General features: G+C 39.3%; 4 protein-coding genes and 1 long non-coding RNA gene across 10 annotated transcripts in view; all 5 read right to left on the minus strand.

The window, feature by feature from the left end:
• rasef (RAS and EF-hand domain containing) overlaps positions 1-4002 on the minus strand; it is a 24082-nt gene extending 20080 nt beyond the window's left edge. Inside the window, exons 1-2 of one of the 2 annotated variants that reach the window (XM_005916154.3) lie at positions 3460-4002; positions 665-994 (exon numbers count right to left, since the gene is read on the minus strand). In XM_005916154.3, the coding sequence (XP_005916216.1) occupies positions 665-994; positions 3460-3764 (635 nt within the window). In that variant the 5' untranslated portion in view covers positions 3765-4002. Of the gene's footprint in view, positions 1-664; positions 995-1082; positions 1452-3459 lie in introns of those variants that run through there. The other variant, XM_005916155.2, reaches the window with a different exon arrangement.
• A 521-nt stretch (positions 4003-4523) lies between these two features.
• LOC102293715 (F-box/LRR-repeat protein 2) lies at positions 4524-8305 on the minus strand. Its single transcript, XM_014331287.2, has 7 exons — positions 8215-8305; positions 7386-7452; positions 7125-7244; positions 6893-7020; positions 6565-6681; positions 6312-6419; positions 4524-5253 (listed from the first exon to the last, which is right to left on the minus strand). The coding sequence occupies exons 3-7, from the start codon at positions 7242-7244 to the stop codon at positions 5157-5159; spliced, it is 570 nt and encodes a 189-aa protein (XP_014186773.2). The 5' UTR covers positions 7386-7452; positions 8215-8305; the 3' UTR covers positions 4524-5156.
• Positions 8306-10128: 1823 nt separating this feature from the next.
• LOC102294007 lies at positions 10129-11141 on the minus strand. Its single transcript, XR_006054085.1, has 3 exons — positions 10935-11141; positions 10621-10718; positions 10129-10332 (listed from the first exon to the last, which is right to left on the minus strand). It is a non-coding gene; the product is annotated as an uncharacterized LOC102294007 (long non-coding RNA).
• Positions 11142-12216: 1075 nt separating this feature from the next.
• Positions 12217-14522, minus strand: LOC121811793. Its single transcript, XM_042218430.1, has 3 exons — positions 14299-14522; positions 12322-13919; positions 12217-12234 (listed from the first exon to the last, which is right to left on the minus strand). Exons 1-3 carry the CDS (start codon positions 14306-14308, stop codon positions 12217-12219), a joined length of 1626 nt encoding a protein of 541 aa, XP_042074364.1. The 5' UTR covers positions 14309-14522.
• A 2836-nt stretch (positions 14523-17358) lies between these two features.
• Positions 17359-23710, minus strand: part of frmd3 (FERM domain containing 3) — a 59029-nt gene continuing 52677 nt past the window's right edge. For all 5 annotated transcript variants that reach the window (XM_042218340.1, XM_005916166.3, XM_005916165.3 and 2 more), the window contains 2 exons: positions 21887-22121; positions 17359-21552 (listed from right to left, as the gene is read on the minus strand). In XM_042218340.1, coding sequence (XP_042074274.1) covers positions 21072-21552; positions 21887-22121 — 716 coding nt within the window. In that variant the 3' untranslated portion in view covers positions 17359-21071. The remainder of the gene's footprint in view (positions 21553-21886; positions 22122-23710) is intronic.

The raw sequence follows: 23710 nt of genomic DNA on the forward strand, positions 1-23710 counted from the left end.
GGTGCATTGTGTGCCGGGTGGCGGCCAGGAGCGGAGGCCCTGGCGGACTGACCCCCGGCTGCCAAGACAAACTATAACTGAAGATAAATTAAACAATCATAACAGAGCATTTTAACTTTGAATTTTTGTTAGGAATTACTTTGATTTATGGATTAATGGCACAATTGTTAAACATGGTTTGGAGTTTGCTCCCTTTGTCTGCTTTTATGTTAGAGCATGAGTGATTTGCACAGCTTGCGCCTTCCCATACACCTGTGTGTGTGAGGGGGGTCACCATTAATGCCTGTCTTTAGCTTACATGCATTCTGGAAAAAACAAAAAAATAAAAACGTGAACATCCAGAGATTTTCACACAGGCGCACTCTCATTTTCATATTATTAATAATGATTTTAGTCATGGATGGAAATGGATTCGTCGTTTTGTAGCAGCAAACTTTGAAATGTGCTCTGAATCTTTCCCAGAGTTCACCTTTTTAAATTAGATGTGTGCTTTACTTCAGAGGTGCTATTTTCCCTGTGAAGATTAATTGTCACTATCACATTTACGCACACTGCGCTCACTGTTGAACGCACTCATATCTCCTGAACATTTCCATATTTTAAACACATCCGCCCGTCTGTACCCATCGCCCTTACCGGCCAGAGAACAGCTGTGCACTCTCACCTGGGGATGAACTTGGCCTGCTCGTTCAGTCTGCTCTCAAAGTCTTCCCAAGCAGCAGACGGGTCGCCTCCTTCTGACTCCATGTCCGCCTCGTAGCGGTCGTGAAATCCGCTGATGAACTCTTGCAGGGTGACAGTGCCGTCCTTGTCGACGTCCAGCTGGTCAAATATTCGGTCAGCCTCGGCTGCTGACACCTGTAGCTCTGCGCAGATTGTGAGAAACTCGTTTCGTTCGATCTGCCCGGAGTTGTCCACATCGTAGGTGTGAAAGAGGGACCGCAGCCGGTCCTGTTCCTCTGCGCTCATTCCCTTGATAGGGGGCTGTGGCTGGCTGGGGTAAAAAAAAAAGAAAAAGAAAAAAAGAAGGCGTTTCGGTAAATTACAATTACCACCGAGACGACGAAACCTTGAAACCTTACAGGAACGCCAGCGTTTTACTTTCCGGACACCAGGAAAAAACAAAAATAGTCCAAACTCCCAGAGTTAATCCGCTCCTATCCAAACATTACCACAGCTGATGTGCCCTTACAAAAGTTTTGATCAAAGAAATCCATTTTAAACAATCCAAACTATCATTAAAATAAAAGCATTTGCTCCCGCGTAGCCTTCACGCGAGATGTTACAGATTGTTGTAGCCAATGGCCAGCTGGACGGAAAAAGCTGCTGTGTCTCACTGCCTCAGGTAACGCGCCTGCCATCGCTACCTGCCAGTGTGATCACTCCCCTCTCTCTTCCTAACAATAGACCTCTGGGCTTCAGGCCAAATGAAAGTGGCTCTGTGGCGAAAGCCTATTATCGTTCTAGCTGAATAAACTGAAGTTTCTGTAACTGAGACGAAGAACAGACTGACACACACGTAGTCTAGATTTCCATTTTTTCCAGGCCCAAATTATTATTTGACTATTAATCACATTAAATAGAGGCGAAGATAAAAAAAAAAAAACCATGTATACATAAATATTAATTTATTTATCTGTTTCAACACAATAACATTAACTGTTTGATAGTAGAGTTTACGTTTATATCATACTGAGGACCTTTCAAATTCAAATCAGTTTTATTTATATGGTTTCAAATCACTAAAACAGTTGCCTCAAGGCACTTTATATTGTGAGATAAGGACCCTACAAAAACATGGAGAAAACAGAGAAAACCTCAACATCAGGTGTTTGCTCATGATCACCTATGAGCAAACACTTGATGGCAGTGGCAAGGAAAAACTCCTGTTTAATAGGAGGAGACCTCCTGCAGAACCAGGCTCAGGGAGGGGCGGCTATCTGCCTGGGTCAGGGGAGGAAGACAGGACAAAAAACATTCTGTGGAAGAGAGGCAGTGATTAGTAACAACTAAACATGTAGAGAGTGAAAAAAGTGAGTGAGCAAGAAACACTCAGTGCATCATGGGAAGCCCCCAACAGCCTAAGCCTACTGCAATATAACTAAAGGGGGATGCAGGGTCACCTGATCTAACCATAACTATGTGCTTTATCAAATAGGAATGTTTTAAGCCGAATCTTAAAAGCAGAGAGGGTGTCTGTCTCCCGAATCCAAACTGGGAGCTGGTTCCACAGAAGAGGGGCCTGAAAGCTCAACACCCTGCCTCCCTGCTTCTACTTTGAAATATCCAAGGATCCACAGGTAAACCAGCAGTCTGAGAGCGAAGTGCTCTACCTGGTTGATATGGTACTATGAGGTCTTTAAGATGAGATGGCTCCTAATATTTTAAGATTTTGCATGAGATGGGAAGGATTTTAAATTAAATTCTGGATTTAACATGGAACTAATGAACATACACCAACATGGAAGAAATATGTTCTCTCTAGTCTTTGTAAGTATTCTCACTGCAGCAATTTCCCATTTCCACTGCAGTTTATATGGGAAAATACACAAAAATGAACAAAAACATACTAAAATACTCTAATGTTACACTAACAGGTATCATAATGAGCCTGACGTCCTTGTCTTATAAAGTAATCATTTACAACAGGTTAAAGAAACCTCACATGTAGCTTTCAGATTGCTAAAAAGTAATTGCACCTTCTACCTTGTGATTGAAATGCTGTTTCTACATCAAAATTACTTTATTTGTTCATCATCTTCATCACTTTTTGGCACACTGGCACATTTGCCTGATTTTCCTGCTCTGCCATGGTAACACAGCCCAACCTACTCTTGTTATCTAAGGATGGTTTCCTTGTGTGAAAAACATTAGGATCCATTGACAAAAAAAGCTAAAATTTGTGTGCAGTACGTGGAATACAATGAAGTCACCCAGCACATTGTTCAGTTTTTACTGCCTATGGCAGGTTAAGCAGCAATCCTCCAGCTGGATGCCCACTGACCTGATTTTACAGACTGCTCTGCAAACCAGATACCTCAATCGCATATCTTACAAAATGTGACAGCTGTGATATTGTTAAATTTTGTTTAACACACAAAAAATCTAGATTAGTACATCACACTTTGTTCTTCAGTAAAAATCAGGTTAATGAACCAGATTATTGGTTATGCTTCCTGTTTAAGGACATGTCAGCAATGCTTGGTCCACATTTTCATAAATAAATTGTCATCTAATTTATCTTCATATTCAGCTTCCTGTCAGGTCAAAGTATCAGTTTCTGTTATCCTAAACTACACGATCTGTACCCACAAGAATAGTTGGGTTCAAACTTTTCATAAATCCTACTCTACCATTAAAGAAGACCGCCGCATGCAGGCAAAAGCATATTTTACACATTTTGCTATGACAAGTTGCTGTTAGCTACACTCAGAGCACCCAGGCCTTTTCACCTCTCACCTGGACAGGACCTGCTCTTTTTTATCCCAAGCTGAGGAGTCTGTGTCTTCTTCAGCATCATCTTCTTCCTCCTGGTGCTGTTCTTTGAAGCCACTAAGGAACTCCTCTAAGGTCACCGTGCCATCCTTGTCGACATCCAGGCGATTGAAAATGCCTTCTGCTTCCTGGGACGAGACGTGGAGTTCTTGGCAAATGGTGTTGAATTCATTTTTTTCAATCCGCCCAGAATTATCCACATCGTAGGCATGAAAGAGAGAGCTCAGGCGCTTTTGTTCCTCCTCACTCTTTTTCTTTGCTGCTGCCATAGTTTTGTTTTTAATTTCTGCAGCAATCTGGCTTTTAGATTTGAAAGCGAGTATTTGCAGATAATAAAAAGAGCGAAAAAAAGTACTAGAAAAACAGGCAGAGCCTACAGGAGTTTAGCTGTTAGGTAAAGTGAAATTAAATTCAGAGCTGGATTTCCATTTGATAATTGATAGCCAGTCGTAAGGTTAAACCCCATTGTTGGAAGGAGACGGAGTGCAGCTCCAGGAATAGACTCACTCCTTCTGATATGTTTCTTTTATATCCTCCCCCTCCCGTCTCTCTTTCTTTTTTATAGGCATGCAATACTGATAATAAACTATTTTAGGACCATAAAATGTGGTGTTGCAAATGCTGTTAAACCAAACAGCATCAAGCAAGAATCCTAACAGTGTGGCCAAAATCTGCAAAACCAGCAACTGCATAAAAACAGCACTTTTTTGTGTTTTGCCCTCAAACAAGTTAAAAGTAAACCCTCGGTATCGTCTTATTAAAGTGCCACTGCTGATGTGGTTCCTCCTTTGACTTTGTAACATAGTTGGCCATTCACAGCATATGAATTATGTTTCCTATCTTTGATTATTAGTACTCATTGGAGCTTTTATTGGAAGGCTCTTTAAACCTGGAGTCATACTACTGCAAAACACACTGCTAGTCCTGCTATGATGATACCAGCAATGCTACACAGGAATGCAAATTATAGAAATTTAAAAGTACTCCTGCATCTTTTATTTTTGCTAATTCCATGTACAATATCATGCCTTTGTAGCCAGACTGTAATCTTTACATTTTAATGTAAAATATAATCAGACATATTATTAAACCCATTGCCCCCATTTCATGTTTTATAAACAGTTTATTAAATCTTAGTATTCTTAGCTTCTGTTTTTAGTTTATTTGACTCAATTCAGATGAAAAAAACAAGCTCACAGTTTTGCTCTAAGTAGCAGTAACCCACTACACCACTACAAAGTCAGCGGCACATACAAACAAAAGCAGTTTTTTTTTTTTTAAATTTTAAGTTGTAAAATACGATGAGATGGGTTTTTACCTAACAACATTAACCTGAGTTAAAAGTAGAAAAACAAGCAGCTTTTTAAAAAATTCCCGCAAAGTTATATAATGACAGAAAATATTTAATGCTTAGACGATACACCCTTCAGATTTCTGCACATCTGATAACAATCTTTAAACGCATGCAGTCAAGCACATATATTAAATGCTTTTTAGTCATCCTTGAAAATAGTCCCTCAGACCATGGCAGACCTCATTTAGCCTGTTGCTCATGTAATAGCATAGAAAAATAAAACTAATAATGCTACCTACTTGGCTAAATCAACATTTCCCTCTTTGATTTGTTCAATAAATATTTCGTGGAGATATAACTGTCAGGGTCAGGACAAAGGGGAAACATTAACGGTGCTGTTCACTTCTTTGATCTCGTGTTCAGTGGGTAGATGTGCACAGCCATAGAGATGAAGCACCTTCAGCCTAAAAGGAGACAAACATGGAACCAGATCATAGGTGCCAGCATGCATTTTTCATATTTTGTAACTACAGAAAGACATTTGATTTGGGTATAGATTGCTCCTTTATTCTGCCATGTCACTCACTTATTAGATCACTAGCAGCTGACTTTCATATTTTCGAATAATTTCCACCAATTAGATCATCATTGCATTAATTACTGCAGTGCTGACATGCTTTATTTTCATGGTCAGTTACAGTGTGCTCATGATAAGATGGAAGGAAAGTCTTTTTTTTTTGCAACTTTCGTAACTGTCATATGCTACGAAAACATCACAGAGTTTCACACTGCATAATCATGTCTCAGCATGTAATTTGTTTAGTGTGGCACTCATATATGGTTTTACACTCGTATGAACTTCTAAAAGATTGTTCAATTGAATTTAGGAGACAGATACAACATAATGAGCAGAGTGTCAACTCAGGCAGACCCATTAAATGGAGCCCACAGTCCTGTGACATCAGCTGACCTCAGTGCCTGTCCTCAATATTTGATGGCTCAGCTGATATCCTTCTGCACATATTATTAGGACATTTTATAAAAGGTTCACTATTTAAGTTGTCCCAGTCTCCCCGCTACATCCCCAATTCTCCTTTTCATGTGACACAGCTTCACCAGATGCTACTAGATAAACTACAGTCCATCCAGAAAGTACTTTTTTTTTACACATTTGATTGTGTTACAGCCTTATTCTACACACACTGCCCATCATTGATAAACATAATTTATATATGAGCTAATTATAATTTTATCCTGTAAAAGGTCATGGGGGGTGAACCTAATGTGTTCGTGTGTGCTACATTTAGAACTGCAACAGTGGAAAACCTTTGACATTTAAATATGTAGAGAAATGAATAGAAATTGAGTTTGAAAGCATGTGAAGAGCAGCTACTGCAACCTTCTGAAACACTGTATTGATACGTCCTTGTGTTCATTCTGCTCAGTGGAATTAATGGCAGTACAGAGTGACTCTGCATTTTGTGCAGAGAATAAAGAAACATCTTTGAATGTGTGTTTTTACCTCTTGCAATGTTGGCAAAGCTTCAGTATTGTCTTTACGGTGATGTGGCAGAAACTGAGTTTGATGGTATGAAGATGTCTGTTGCAGTAATTTGCTAGCAGAGAAACCCTGGGTCACATCATGCACGCACAACACACACACACACACACACACACACACACACACACACACACACACACACACACACACACAGTGTTCGTCACTAACACTGACACTAGCACATTGATCACATGTGGTGAGACGTGCTTTGTACCCTCTGTTTCCGGTGCTGGTGGAGCTGAGATCCAGCTGCTGAAGTCTTGTGCAGCCCAGAGCCAAAGACTGAACACCTGCATCTGTTACTGCTTTACAGCCACTCACATCAACAGCTCTAACTCACACAAACAAAAACCCACATGGATATCACAGATGTTAATTGTTATGTCAAGTATGAAAATATGAATTTAACTTTTTATTTTCTAAAGTAAAACATATTTTTATACAGTTCCTCTGGCCGGTTTCTATTGATAAGAACACCGCTGGCAACGCTTGGTTCTTATTAATTATGTGCACTTTGCTTCCCTTTGCATATGTGTGGGTACCTGATACAAGGTGAATATTTGCTGATGCTATGCAGTGTCAGGTCAGTGACTCCAGGACAGGAACTGAAGGACAGACTCTGAAGTTCAACGCAGTTCCGGAGCAAAGTATCAACTATGGCATGAGTGACCTGTTAGCAGCAGGGACTACGTTTAGAGCACTATTAAAGACAGAGCTGCAACTCCATAAACATTCAATGTGTAGATTCAAATTGAGTCACAGAAAACTATCCACCTGTAGTCCTGTGAGATTCAGTGAAATGAGGCTTTTGAGCCGTGCTGTCAACCTAGTGAGGCTGTTTACGGTGATTTTTGGCACTCGTCCGATGTTTAGATACTGAAGGCCGGAGCACATCTAGATATGAAGACATGCAGAAATGTACAAGGACTTACTTTTTCATGTTTAGTAAATGAAGCTCTGCAGAGCATCATAGTTTTTTATTTTTATTTTATATTAATAGTATGTGTTTTTAACTGTTATATCAAAATTTAGCACCTCATATACTGTCTGTAGCCAGGATGAAGTAAGGAACTGACAGCCAAACACCTCCAACCTGCGCAGGCTAAAAGACAATGTTGTAAACACCAAAAACAACAACATGACAATCTTGATGTGGTGGTTATTTAATGTCCTTCTGATAATCACATCTCATTCTTCACGAGACGAAGCGGTATTTATTTCAAATAATAAAAACATTCAGTGTCCAGGAATTCAAACTAAGTTTAAAATAAGGATTGCGAGGATTAACTGAGGATTATCTGAAACATAAGAGCAGCATCTTGCGAGGCTTAGACTTGAGAATGTGAGGTGTCAGCCACTACAAGCCGTTATCAGAATAGCATTATAATTTTTCTCTTTGATGCAATTCTCACAACTCCTCCAGTTATTAATTCAGTTAAGTCAGAGGTTTCAAGGCCTTTTATGCCAGTGGCCACAACAGCCCACTGTGATCTTAAGTGGGCTGGACCGATGAAAATCCCCTTTCTGTCAGTGCAAAGACATTTAATTCCTGCAATATCTCAATAGAAGAAAAAGAAGTGCAAATTTAACAGTGCCCTGAAATTCTCTGTCTGACAGAGAGACTGTATTTCATGTCTGAAGTGTAATTCATATTTCAACTTGACTAAACTAAAACTCATCTGACAACCACTTGAAGACATCCCCCCAAAAAACCCTTCATGCACGATATTTACAAAGACAGTTTATCCAGAGACAAACATGCACGTGCATTATGGGACACTTTCTAACCCCCACCTAAGCCTACAGTGTAGCATGAGTTACACCACCATTAGCAGTAAATGTGTTAATAGGGAAGGATTCTGACCTGTCTTTGTGTTTCAGGACAAGTTCTTTCAGAGGGGCATCAGTGACTTGACAGCCATTCAATACAACAGATTTTAGGCTATAGAAGACGAAACAAAGTTATCCGCCCATGTCAGATTCTTTATCTGGTATTATAACAGAGGTTAAGAAACTGGATGGACTGATTTCAACAAACACTTGGCATCAGTGGGAAGGGAAACGTAACAGTAATAAAACTCAGGCAAAACCAAACTCATGGAAGTGCGAACATCTACCAGTTGTGGATGGGTGCATGGATGGACAGACCCACAAATATGAAGATATAATATTTTCACCATACAACATGCCCTTCTTACTCTGAGCACAGTAAACAATTCAACATGTAAAACATATTTTTCACTTCACTAAGATAAAAATGACAAGAAGTCAATTATACACAACCTGTGATCAGCACAAAAATCATCCCTTCATCATTTAAAATGATGACATTTTTTGGAGTGAAGGTTTTTACTTTGTTAGAGGTTTAGAGGTTAGGTCAAGGCAGTTAGTGGGAGTTGTTAGGGTCACTGTAACATCCTCCTGTGTGTGTGTGTACTTGTTTAAATGTCTTCATGAGGACCATAAATTGGCCTCTCACTGTATTCATGGGGACCAACAGTCAATGTGGGGACTAAATCCCGGATTTCATGAATTTGAAGGCATGCTTAAAATGTTGTATTTAGGTTATGGTTATAATTAGGTCATGGTTACTCAGTAAGCCGTGAAAACAAACATATGTGTGTGTTTACTGACCCTTTTCTGTAATCCGTCAGAGCCTTCACTCCTGTGTCTGTTGCTCCACTCCAGCTTACATCCACACTAGTCACGTGATCACAGCACTGACTAATCACTGACAACATTTGATCACCATGGAGACCAGGACCAGTACAACTTGTGACCTTGAGTTCCTGAAATGATCGCATGACTTTATATTCACGATATTTGCACTGCTGTCACAAAGTACTGATGTAAGCCGCAAAATATCACATTTTACACACTTTACATCTATGAGACTTGTGACCAGTGATGGAAGATGCATTCAGAGTTTGGGTTTAATAAAAAAGTGTCAGCACAAAAAATAGATAATAAATGTGATTTTTTTTTACATAACAGTCAGACACAACTCTAAGTTATTTTCACAGCCTTTCAGCAGAACTTCCAATCCTTCATGCCACCTCTGCATGATTATCATTTAGTTATTTACTCTATTGAATCATATTTTTGTATTACTTTTCTTGTTATTGGATTTTTTTTTTTTTTACCTTAAGCGAATTCCTACACAGTGAGAAAAACATCTGCAGCCCACTGGAGCAGACAGAGAGGCCACTGCAGCTATACAGAAACAAACTTCGAGGACAACGTCTGCCCACACACAGCAACCACTGGTCAGTTAAAGCCGAGTTTTCAAGCCTTAGATTTTTCCCTTGAAGGAGGAGTAAAACATAAACTTTTGTTTAATGTAAGCAGCTTTTTTGTTCATTCAAAACTCTGAACTGTAGTTTCTATGCATGACTGTGCAGGTCAGTGTAATCATGTGTATGTTTGTTCAGGGAGCAGTAGAGCACACACCAGCTGGAAGCTCTTACATCATGAGAACGTACCATGTGCTGCTACTTGGAAAAGTTTAGAAAATCCCTCTGACATCTGTCCTGTGTTCGATCTGAATTTTAGCAGAATGATACTAAAATCTAGCTGAAGTGTTTACCAAACTACAGGTTCACTCACACAGTGAGTGATCAGATGCCAGTGCATGCAGGCGGTGGCAGACCTGCACCACTATGGATAAATCTCTATGAGGCAGCAGAGACAGGATGAACAGCCACACCTCATCAGGCAAACACAACCAGCGGTCTCTTACAGGGACGCCTGCTGACTAGCAGGTGTAACGACACCACAACATGCAAAACAGAAAGTAGAGGGATTATTTTAACAAGACACTGTGAAATGTTACAACCAATGTTAAGATTTTTACATTAAAACACCAGATAGACTTGGGTTTAAAAAACTGTTTAAAAAAAAGGCTAAAACTATGTGTGCATGTAGTAAAGATTTCCTACCTGGTATTCAAAGGTATTGTCCATACTGACATCCGTGGCAGAGTCTGTAAGTGTGAATGAAAGTTACACATTATATTCTGATGTAAAAACAGCACTAATTCTGAGCATTTACTTGGTTAAAAAGTGAAACGCATAAGTAAACATTATATTGGCTTGTTAACCAGAATGTCTGATAAAGAGTGAAATGAATTATACATAAGTTTCAACAGTTGGAGCAAATTTGTCATGTGAGATGCTGGTGACTGAGCTTTCCTTTGATCTTCTGTTTTTTATTGCACTTTATCATCTTTTTGCAGTTTTGTCTGTAATTTTGATGTCAAGCTTACACTCACATGATGTAAATCCAGAGTCATCATGATGAAGAGTATGTGTCTGTACAGGTCGCGGGATCAGATTCAGTTTCTTTGTGTACTTGATTGCTTGTTGATGTCTGCAGGAGACAAAGGGTGAAATTCAACTTCTCATCATCACACACTAGACAAAATTATTTGGCTATTAAAATTAAAATTTGGTTCATATGCCCTTAGATAAGAAGAGAAAAGTGTACATCAGGAGAGCGTAGACGTCTGGGGAAACTTAACAAGTTTTTCTAGTATAAACTTGTTCAAAGGTTATAAACAACTCTCCACACACTAAATTAGCTAACCTTGGAAATCTTTCTCCCAGTGAATTATCAGTGAGGATCCAGCGAGCTCTATCTCCAGCTCTATTTTTTGGATCTTTGAGAATCCTCTGATGGTCTGTACTGTCTGGATGATGTCTAATCCTGTTTTGAAGCAAACCTAACCACAGACACAAGAGGGGGAAATACATATTAGCAAACTGCTTAAACTTTTTCATCTCAGCATTCCTTGAATTACAGTATTTATTTGTAAAAAGCCCTTGTTGTTGGCGTCTTGTTGTAGAGCACTTATGAGTTATAAATAACTCCATGACAGGCTGATTTATTCTTTCAAGGATAGAAGTGAGGAAATTTAGTTTTTGATAAGAAACAAAAAAGGAATGAAAAGCCAAACGTTAATGTCCAAATGTAAAACTTGATCATCTTTTTTTCTGTCCTGTTTATCTCATAACCTAAGGGTTCATTTCATGACAAAGTGAAAGCATCTTGACACCTTGATAGTAATAATTAGCAATGCCACATTTTTAATCTTTTGAAACAATTTAAACTATAGCATTTTAAAGAAACACCCATCCATCTGTCTTCTTCTACAGATGGATGGATTTGGATGGTCTTGGTTTGACTGGAGCCCTTTCCAGCTGTCATAGGGTGAGGGATGATGAGGTACACTCTGGACAGGTTGCCAGAGACAGTCATTCACACTCATGTTCACATCTAGGGCCAGTTTAGAGTCAGTAATTAGCCTAACCTGCACATAATTGGGCCGTGGGCGAAAGCCAGAGAACAAGGAGAGAACATGCCAGGAGAGACTCCACACAGAAATGCTCCAGTTAGCTGGTGGATTCAAACCCAGGACCTTCTTGCCACCACACCACTGTGCTAACTGGACTGTTATTTATTAGATTTTTCATCATCATTTATTGTTATCCTGTTAAACCCATATTTTACTGTTTTAAATTGTTGTGTAATAATCTAGTTCTTTTACATATAATCTAATTGACTATAGCTTGAAATATTGAACTAATACAATTTTTTAATATTCTTTTTAAATTCTGTAATTTTAATGTGGATTCACTGGAAAATCCAAATTTTCCAACTATATCTTGTCTTTTAAAGGGTTATAGGAACTGAGTAACAAGACTCAAACATCATGACAAGAGGACTCCATATGAATGGAAACCAAAATTAACTACCAAAGTAAAACACTAAATTAGTAAGGATAAATAAAACAAGAAAACTCAGTAGTAAGCTTGACATGCAGGAAAGACAGATGGAAAACAGAGGAAAACACTAAAGAAATGATTCATTAAAGTTCAAGCTGTAACTGGAACAAAGAACTAAAGACTCAAAATACTGAGAAAATAAAAGAAGATTAAAAGGAAAATAATAAACAAACTAAAGGCCAAAATACAAGGTCCATAAACTCTAAACTCAGGGTCCAAACACCCCCCGGACCATCAACACACGTCGACTGATTGCATACAACATATATAACGATTTCCATACCTGGGTTAGAAACAGGAGCAGCATCCTTCTCCACACAGTACACATCACCTGGCTTGTTCTCATCATTCGAGGCTCTCTCTTCTGCAGTTTCCTTCATAAAAGCTGTAGGTGTTTGCTTCACAGTCAAATTGCTGCAAGATTTTGCACTTCTATATTCGCTAGGAGTTTTCTTGGTGCCATGTGAGCTCCTCTCCTCTGCGCTTTCTGCTGCGGTGGCTCTTTTGCTTCCTGTGTTGTTAAACTGTTTTTTAATCTCAGGATTTGTGATGTAAGAGTTCAGTTCAAAGCAAGACCCCGGACAAGCTGGAGCTTTAACATAATCGCCCATTTCTCCAGATGTCGTCCCCTCTTTCACAGGTGACTCAGGCTTGAAATGCTGGCTTATTCTGAGGTGATTTAGCTGAGCCACACATAGCTGGTACTGCTCATACACACTCAAGTTTAATGACGATTTCAAGGGATGGATAAAATGGGAATTAGCTGTTTTTGCGGTCTGCTCAGGTATCATCTCTGGCTCAGCGAGGCTTATTTGACTATGTGTGTGATCTGAGCTGGATTCCTGTTCTTTTCTATAATTTCCCTCAATCCTGTCATCTTGTGTTTTCTCCTTCTCATTTTCTTCCATCCACTTGTCCTCTTTGCTCCGTACCTTTTGACTTTCTGACACCTCTCTTTTAGCTCCAGCTCTTTTAGAAGTCATGCCACTGAAATTGTTGCTTTCATCTAGCGGTTTTAAGATATTCACTTCACTGTACGCTGTGCTCTTTTTACAAATGGCATTCCTCCCAGATGATGTGGACTCTTTGATCAAGTGTGTTGCAGCATCAGATGTGAATGTGTGGTCCCTTTGATTAGACATGTGAAATCTGTTTGTTCTGCGGTAGTCTTGGCTAGAAATGTGTTTATTGGTGGCATGTTGTTGCTCTGTACTTTTTATACTTTCAGTTTCAGTATCAGGGCAATTTTCCTCCTGTGTCCCTGGGGAAAAGGAGACTGGACTGTGGAGGTCATATGAAAACTTATAGCTACAGGAGCTGGTTAGATCATTTAAAGATCTGGACTGACAAGTTGTTTTCATACTTGATCCTCCCTCATATACCTCACGAGCACCGGCATCAAAGGAAACTGGATGATGATATTTAGGTCCAGATGAATGTTTGGGTGAGATTTTCTTGCTTCCTTTGTTTTTCATATTGTTTATCAAACTGTCAGCTCTGCAAAGTTGATGGCAAATCACTGAACCACTGCAGAGATATCTGTTAGCCCAGTCCAACACATGCCTGAGCTTCTGCTGCTCGCTGAAGAGAGAGTCACTGAAAAGATGAAGGCTCAGCTCCTGGTTGATACTCTGCCTACAGTTCCCAACATCCTCCAGGAGTTCGGACACAGCACCTTTTGTTGTAGTATTTAGATCTGGCATTTGAAAAGACGTCTCTTCTCCAGTTGCATCCATTATTGCATGCTTTAGTATTTCGCCTTCCTGTGTACACCTTAATATGTTCTCTGTAAACGATCAAGTTATTTACATTAATGACAGAACAGTCCTGTTTATTAGAAGCAAAACAAATGTTTAATGCACGCACTATGCAGAACATATTGAACACATCAACATACAATACGCTGAAAAAGTCACCCCTCATTTCTTTATATTTTGCTAGGACAATGGGAGATCATGTTCAATGGGGGTCATGTTGAAGAATGAAGTTGTTTCCAATCAAATGCTTTTCAGAAAGTTTTACGAAGTGTATCAAAATTTGATGGCACTTTTCGGCATTCACAGTTTCATCAGTTAAGAAGACATTGTTAATACAACTGCTTGAAATGCACTCCTAAACCATTAAATAGCCTCCACCATGTTTTACTGATGGCTGTAGATACTCACTGTTGTGCATGTTTTCTGACCTCCGTCATACATACTGACAACAAGTTCAACCATGAATGTCAAATCTGGATTCCATCCATTTGCTTCTACCTATCTAGTTCAGGGTAGCAGCTGGGTGGGCGTCTATGCCAGCTTTCATGGGGCAGAGGAAGGATACACCCTGGACAGGTTTCCAATCTATCAAGAGAGAGATAAAATCCACATTTATACTTGTGGTCAGTGTGGAATCATCATTTAATCTAACAGCCAGGGGCAAGCCGGCCAGCCAGGGGCAAGCTGGAGCACCTGGAGACGATACGTAGACTTCACAAAGAAAGGCTGGAGGATTCAAACCCAGGATATTCTTGCTCTGAGGTGAAAGTGCTAACTACAGCATTGTGCTACCAAAAATTTAGATTTGTTTCTCCATTAGACTTGTTCCACTGATTTTCAGTCCAGTTCTAGTGTCATTTGGCGTACCTCAGCCTTTTGCCCGTTTACTCTTTTTACAAATGGCTTCTTGATAACCAACCCTCCACTTGTTTGTGAATGTGTGATTGGTCCACTTGGAGTTTTTCTGTTTCCTTTTTTTTTTATTTAAATGCAAACTGTTTGATATTTTTGCAATGACCCTGATGAAGGCCACAAGCCGAAGCGCATTGGTCACCTAATAAAGTTGTTCCCTAATACTTCAAGTGTCGCTGGAGTCTTCACATCATCCAACCTTTCACTGAGACTGTTTCCAACCAGGCTTTGGTGAACAGCAGCTGGATCAACTAAGGGAAAAATACATCTCTCAGATCTTTTGCTTTTTCCTATTTCTTACAGACACAACTTTTAGATACTGTTCATTTACTGCAGCTAGTTTTTTAAGCCTGCAGTTTCTTCTTTTGTCCTCTGCTTGTCCAGTTTCCTGTTGTTTTTTTTTTGTTTTTTTTTTGGGCAGAGACACCGTGCATCAATCAAAAATATGCCAGGTTTTCGGCTAATAGCTTGTTGGGAAATACCTTGTTGGTGCAAATTATACTATCAGACTGCATTATCACACAACCCTGGTTTACTGAAAAAGCGGCCAATGTCAAAAAAACCCAAACCAAATAAAAGAAACTCAAAAAGCCTGGAGAACTTTAGATGAAGATAGAAGAAACAAGAAACAAGTGTTGCTCTCCAACATCCACTCTAAGAATTACATGTTTTGGCTATTTTTGCCACAAAAACAACAGCTTTAGTTTGAACCAGTTTAAGAGAATAATCACTCTTACCCAGAACTCTTTCCCGGCTTGTATTTTGATAGTTCCAGCCATGGAAAACATAAGTAGTATCTAAAACACATGAAGCTCAGGCTGCAGTAAAGCTCTGAACACACCCATGGAAGTCTTGTGTTGCTCACACAAATATCACCATAGAGATCTCAACACAAGCTGCAGCAACTCCTTTTTACCACAGGAGGGAGGCAAATCTCTGACAAATTGGGAACATGATTTATTAGGATATTAGCAGGAATAACTCGCACAGTAATAACAACATTTCAATGTATGTTCATCAGGGAGCTTTATTGTGGCAGTATTAACATATAAAACAAACCATGTTTTCTGTTATAACATACAAACATTCAAAATGTTCACTTCACAAAGTTCATAAGGCTTGGTTGTCCCAGTAGAGAGGGGGGGTCGTTACTCGAGGGATGGTTTTCCCCTTTTTTTCTGACTCTTCCTAAATCAAATCTCCCAGAGTTTATTATTAAAAGTGACAAAATGACAAAAAAGAAACAACAAAATGACTTGACTAACTGATAAAACAACAAAACAATCAGATTTAACAATAACAATCAAAACAATACAGGGACCGTGCAAGAGATTCTGCTACTACTGTACATGCCCACACAACACTGAAATAATATACAGTTTATTTTGCTCTACCATGTGATGTCCAGTAGTTTTGCATATAGTAGACCTGAGTTCAAATATTTAAAATCTTAAATAAATGAATTAAAACATGTATTAGTGTATTCGGTTGTGTATAGTAGTTTTAAACAATCTGATTTCCAAGTGTTAGTTAAGCGTTTTTGCTGTTAACTTTCCAGATATGTAGACAGGCAGTTAAATTTAAGGTTTGTAAATACTTGACTCGTGCCGGTATCTTCTGAATTTGCACTTAGACGTGACATCAAATTGTATGTGATTTTTTTTTACTTTACTATTTTTTTTCTTTATCACAGTTTTCTTTATAATTAGGCAACAAAAGTTGTTCTCCCAGTCCATCCTGTATGCTGTTTGTCAATAGCAGAACCCCAAGTTCTGTAGCTAAAAAAAAAGAGCTGAAAGTGGTTCAATTCCTCTTTTCTTAAAGGGTGTTAATGTATAAATGAGCTACAGACTAACATAGTGCTACAGTATCAAATAGAACCCAAAGGCCTTTCTGTTGTTTGCAATGAGTCAGTGGTTGATTCTAATTTTCTAGTTACAAACTAAAGATCTGAGCAAGTTGGAATTAATACTTTACAATTAGTGAGATTAAATTCATTTCTGTGAAGTGAAAGTGAATGAAATCTAGCCTTGCTAATGGCATCAGTGGCTAATATGCTAGCATGCTCTGTTAGCAATGAGGTTTGGCTTTAATGATGTACAAGCACACAGCAAAAGCACAATGTAGCTAACTAGAGGAGCTACTCTTCATCTGATGAGAATATTACTTAAGTTAACACAGTTAGCAACCACCTGTAGTCTATGTTGAGAAGTGAGTGACTAAAATTAAGTCCAAAGATCACTGCAAAGTGGTTTTTGGTTTCAAAAAGATCATCAGTTTCTCCTCTTGGTAAAAACACAGAGAACATGCATTTATCTATGATGGTTGAGACAGCCAAGCCTGTAATCTACAGTGGATTGCTTTACACAGACAAGACACACAGAGGAAAGAAAGAAAAGAAATCTTTTTCTTTTGCCACAGCTATAAACACAGTATTTACAGATGAAGGGCATGCAACTTGCACTGAGAGGTCAGCAAAAGGAACCAAAAAAGATAGATTCCCTGGTTTAACTGCAGGAAGGTGGAGCACAGAAATAAAGAACCAAGGCCTGCATCTTTAGAGCCGTGAAGAGTCTTTTAATCTGTGGTGAATCTCTTGAGCACTTTGATGCCTGTGCATACACGCTATGAAGACAGAGATGATGGTGATCATTTAGCAGTGCATACAGATCAGCTTTGTTCACTCAAGTGAAGGCATTTAAAAAAAAAAAAAATCTCAGAATCTGCAGCATTAGATGCAAACATCTTCATCAGAGTCATTTGGCCCTTTGCTCAGTTTCACCTTTGAAACTCAGTGCATGTGCTGTAGTAGGAAAATAAATGCTTTGTCCTCAAATAAACTTGTTCCTGTTGTTACTGCATATCTGCTATATATGCATAAAGCTTGTTAATGCATAAAGTCCACAGTTACACGACAACACAGCTGATAACATGAGGCAGAATAAATAGAAGAGAATGTGAGGGCTGTGCACTGCAGAAGCCTCTGTAGCAGCTCACTTACAAAGACTACAAGGAGTGGAAAAATCAACTTTAAGTGATGATTTTGTAATAGACCCTCGAGACTGGCTCGAAATTATACTGTGTAGCCATTCCCAGTTGTGATAGTAGTGCAATGAGCATTGAAGTTTATCTATGAAGGCCAAACTGCACGTACAGGCTCTCAGAGAAGGAGTTTTGTGTAGTATTTTAATGAAACTGACATGGATGCATACATTAGTTATGTGAAATTATGCTACAACAACACAGACAGTCAGCCAACATATTAATGTCTAACTTCACCTACAGTGCTTGGTTATTCTAAATAGCAAGACATATGAGATAAAGGTTATGGATAAATTACATGGTGTGTATATGCATGTTTTTTTTTATTAATGACTTTTTAATTTTTTAACATAAACTGCATAAATGCCCTTTCCTGAGAAGTTGATCCAAATCAAACTACATTTCGGACACAACTACATCTGTTTTCATTTGATCTGAAGCCATTTAGCATCACTTTCATTCAGAGTCACTATGTCGTAACAGACAGCCATCGTCACAGGTTCAACCAACAAGTTGATGGCTGTAAGGTCCAAAAAGTAAACTTTTACTTAGTGACACTTTTGAGATCATCTATACAGACAGCACACACACAGAAACCTTGACTTGCTTTATATTTGACCTCACCTTTTATACTTTCATGGCAGACAAATGTGAATAATTTCTAAAATCCTACACTCTCTGATCCAGATCAGTTTTCCTGTGTATACATATAGCAGGATGTCACTTCCAATGACTTGAGTCGATCCTAAATTTACACACCAATCAACAACAAGTTACAGTTGTGGTCAGATGTTTACATGCACTCGTCATGAAGGTCATGGCAACTTTGGGCTTTTAATGATTTCCTTGAACTGTTCTTTTCCCAGCATGGAATCAATGTACAGCAGACCGGCTACACTATTTTGAATGTATTTTGGACTTTGCCTAATCGACACAGGGTGGACACAGGGTGTCGCTTGAATAAATAATAAATAAACTCTACCAGTTCTGCCAAGAATGGTCAGATGTCCAGCTAGAATTACAACAGACATGTTGATGGCTACCAAAAGCATGAGGTCAAGGTGCAACAAGAGATTTTCAACAAAATATTAGTCAGAGTACATCTATATATTTAAGCCTGCATACTTTTGACTTATACTTAAACTATCCCTTTGTGAATTAGAGAAAATACAAAATAAATTGAAACTCATGCACAAAGTTTGTGTTTTTTTATAATCATTAAAGATGTTGTATGTTGTAAAATCATTCCACCCTGAAAAAACTGCTCAAAGAAATCATTAAAATCCACAGATTATCATGACATTGATGATGAGTCTATGCAAACACTCAGACCTGAAGTGAATAGGGACTGTTTCGCTATGAAACTGTAGGCCTTCGTGTTAATATACTTTGATATCTATCAAGTAAAGCAAATAAAGCAGTGCTGACCTGTCATCCAATATCCTTAGGTCCCAATCTGATCAAGCATTCCCAGGAAACAGAGGATCGTTAATGCTCACTCTCAGAGGATATTGCCAGTACCTGTGGGGCCTATACAGTGCTAGGAAAGAGGTTTTAGTTTATTTGATGACTGGTCGGGGTAAATACTTAAGCCAAATCAGAAGTATATATCCATGAACAGAACCTTAAATCTCCTCAAACCAGAATCCCATGATTCACTGTGTCTACAGTGCAACATGATACCTCCGTCTTTGGTCACATCCAAAGATAAATACTCAACATGATGCAACCACAGAAGCTTTTAGAAATGTACTCCAATGACTGTGTCTGTGACCAAACTGCTGATCTTATTCTGCAAGATTAATAACTGCAACTGCAACCGCGCCAATACATTACCTTCATGAGTGGTTTCAGGCCATTACACGCATCACTTGTCCCACAGTGTCGTTGGAGCACACTCTTTTGAGTCAGCCACACCAACCCATCTTTAGTTTCTCCTGAAACTTATGCACAGCTCCCTGTGAAGTAGCACACTGCTGACTAATCAAAAACGAACCTCAATTCCACGATCATTTTCCCTCATAAACTTCCATGTAACCTTTTCTTTCTTTTTTCATACGTTTACCGCAGACTCTGTCCACACTGTTTGAAGATGCATGAGCGACCGTAAACTAATGAGCTAACATTTAGTTCAGATGACATTTACACTTTCATCGAAACACATTTTATCAAAGAAAACAAGCTGAGAGTTTTTCTCCGGCCTTCCTCATCTTTCCAAAATGACATCACGTAATCTGAAACAGTTGTAATCAGTGATCTGTGTAAAAGATTTGTGCTATAGCCTCTGTAGGAAAAAGCCAGGGTGCTACCAAGCCAACAACTGTTGGTGGTTGTCCTAAAAAATAGTTTCTCAACACTCACACCCTGATAAATCTCAGCAAATTCGCTTTTTTTGTAATCTTTTGTAAACTATTAATTTGAAAATAAGCTCAAAGTAGATCCTCTGACTGAAAAATTCCTGAAAGATCTGATCACATAAAAATGTACAAAATGTTAAAAACACGTTTTTTTAATTGGCATTATTATCAATATCTCTTGGTTTTTTTTAAATATATATGTATATATATTTATATAATGTATCTCTGACTGTGGATGTTGTTGTTCAGTGACTAATCAATCATAGCTTTCTGCGTCCACCCACTCCGTCATGACTGACAGGCTCTGTTACCAATCAGGTGCTCCAAGGACAGGAACCAATCAGAAAGGTTTGTGGAGAGTCTCCGCATCAACTTATCAGCATCAGGAGTGAACAGCCATTCAAATTTCTTCTTTTTGTGACTTTTTCTATGTCCATTACATCCCTTTCCACAAGTTCCTCCTTGAGCATCTACTGTCCTCTACCTTTTCACTTCATCAATATCTGAAGTGTTTATCTTAACAAGTGACTAAATGCTACTATTAAAATCGTATTTCTCTCTTCCAAGCAGCAAATTACGCAGCCAAAGAGGTGAAACAAATGTTCTTGTCCCAGTGTTTTTAACTCATTTTAGGGATCCTGACAGAAATGTAATTGATTTTTTGAATGAAACATCCAACAAGAATTTTGTGAGCCAATGTAGTGTTGCATAAACTACAGTCTCATTTCATCTCTTTGGCAGACTGGTGTTTTGGCTGAATACTAGATTAAATATAAGATTAAATCACATGTTAAGACATACACTTGGACGTATTTGTTTTCCTCACAGTGCCTCTTCTCTCTGCTCTTTTTCTGAATGTCTTTTCCCTTCTCAGTCTGACCACAGGTTCTCCATGGCCATGCTGATCTTACACAGGATCCAGCGTCGGAGCGGGCAGTAATACTCGTAGTGAAACTGCTCAAACTCCGGTGTCTGCCGGATCTCATGGAGGAAGGATACATCAATATCTGACTCCAGCAGCAGCAGCAGTGTGGGCACGGTGACGAGCAGGACCCCCATTACCACAGCGACAAAGCGGGCCACGCTCAACACGCAAGCATTGACTCTGTCATTGGATGACAGCAGGCGCAGACTGCTGGTCAGGACTCCGCTCATTCGACTTCTCGCAGCCAGGCGGGTGCGCTCATAGGCCCTGTCTCGCTCCCTCTCGGCCTCTAGCTGGGCCTGGATGTCAGGATCAGCATGGAGCTCCCTAAGCAACCTGGCGGGGCTTTGAACTGGAGAGGAGAAGAGCAAGTCGACTCCTCCCTGGCTGTCGTCCACTGGGGTGGGAAGCATGCTGGCACAGGGACTGGAGAAGAGAGAGAATAAGCAAACCTGAGCCTGAGTTCACCCAATGAATGTTACTAATGTTCAGATTCAGTGTCTGCTGAATGTCCTGAATCTCACTTATGCCTGAGAGATACCTTTTGCTCCTAAAATGTTAAAAACTCTAAAATTTGTCCTTTGCTAGAGAAAATGGGTTGAATTTGGAGTTTTCTTTCCAAAAACCGGCAACTGCATCCATCAAAAACACAACCATCTTTACATGAGCCAGAAAATGATCATTCAGCCGAAAGCAGCTGTTGAGGCTTTTATAATTAAAAAAAGCTGCTTTTGACAGTTTATTATAAAGATTTATTGACCTGTAAGTAAGCTCAGAAATGGTCAGTGTGCCGCTGGCCTCATCGTCTTCCTCCAATTCATGTTCAGCTTTGGGCGTCTGAGGTCGGAGATTTGAGGTTTCCATGGAAACACGAGGCTGCAAGTCATTGCCCGAAGCAGAGTTTCCTGCTTCAGTACTTTGCTGCTCTGCATCTGCAGACCCAGCTGAAGATTTGAGGGGAGACAAGGGGACCGAGTCCTTCACAGCAGCAACACCTGGTGAGGGGGAAACAGAAGTCAGAATATCTTTGTTTTTAATAAACATTCATAATTATTTCACCTTTTATTTACAGAACAGATGATGAGCAGACTTCGATACTTTTTTAAAAAGTGCATTTTCAGCATTGTGTCTTGCACAGTTCACAGCGGAGCTACAAAAAGCACATTTAGAGTTTGTAACTAAAAGACAGAAGATTATTTTGCTCTCCAATGTGATCTCTCTTTAATGTAAACATGAACAATTTCACACTTTGCAAAGCTTGATGTTTTAAAAGCAGATTATTTGAATAAAGAATATAATAGTTTTAGTCTAAACATATATCGAGAGCTCTGCCTTTATCACCACTTGCTTGACTTTTTCTTAGTATTAGCACACTGTGCAGGATGTAATCGGCCTGCAAAAATCAATATTACTTTGTATGCAGCTGGGAATGGAGACCTCTCAGCTTTGCCTTTTTTGTGTGTGTTGCTGTTGACTACATTGACCACAAGATGGCGTTATTCGCTCACGTAAGGATAAAGCTTCGGACTTGGAAAAACAGCAACCGAGTAATAAATAAATACCCAACTGTGGCATCAACACACAATTTGGTGAAACCATAATATTGCTACGCTGCAAGTGCATAGCATAGATATAAGTCACTGCGTTTGGAGCAGTGATGTGAGCAGCTGACAACACCTCTGTGAGTGTGAGCAACAGTTGATGCAGCGATGAAAACCTCCTGATTCTGTTGGTGTGTACAAATTTCAGCTAGCAAAATAATACTCTGGTGTGCAGTTACACATTACTCTTTGAGATTGATGAGGTGCGAGAGATTAATGCCTAAATACACACACATTTGTTGATGAATGGAAATATATAATGTGTGTGTGTGTGTAGGTGTGCGCGCGCGTGTGTAAGTGAGTGTTAAAAATAAGCCTAGCTGTCTTCCTGCTGTGGATTAAGTATGAGCTGGGAGGTAAATGTTCAGTGACATATGACTCAGTCTACACCTGTAATCCATACTACATCTTGCTGTCTTGTGGCACTCTATGTGTAAGGTCAAGACTCTACTGTTGGTTCCCACAAGCATAGTAAACCTCAAATTTTTGGTCTCCACAAAGATATGTCAGAATTTCAGACTAAGGAAACACATGAACACACACACATACACACACACACACACACACACACACACACACACACACACACACACACACACACACACAAGCCCGTTCAGCTATCTTAGTGAGGACCTTCATTGACATAATGGTTTCCCTAGCCCCTTACCCTAACCATAACCATTAAAAATGAATGCCTAACCCTTACCCTAAACCTAACCATAACCTAATTGTAACCCTGACACTAAAACCACATTTTGAGCCTCAAAAAGGCCTTCAAACTTTTGAGGACCGGTGAGTGTGTCCTCACAAGTGACTGTCGGTTCTTACAAGTATAGTAGAATGCAGATTCCGGTCCTCACAAAGATAGCTAGACAGGAACACAGACTCATGTTCATTACAAACACAGCTGAAAACATGTAGCCTCACAAACTGAGAAAGAAGGGTTAAAACCTGATGAGACTACATGACAAACATTACATCTG

This window comes from Haplochromis burtoni, unplaced genomic scaffold (genome assembly GCF_018398535.1).
Source record: "Haplochromis burtoni strain Fernald_Lab_line unplaced genomic scaffold, NCSU_Asbu1 Contig_18, whole genome shotgun sequence".
Classification (NCBI taxonomy): Eukaryota; Metazoa; Chordata; class Actinopteri; order Cichliformes; family Cichlidae; genus Haplochromis; species Haplochromis burtoni.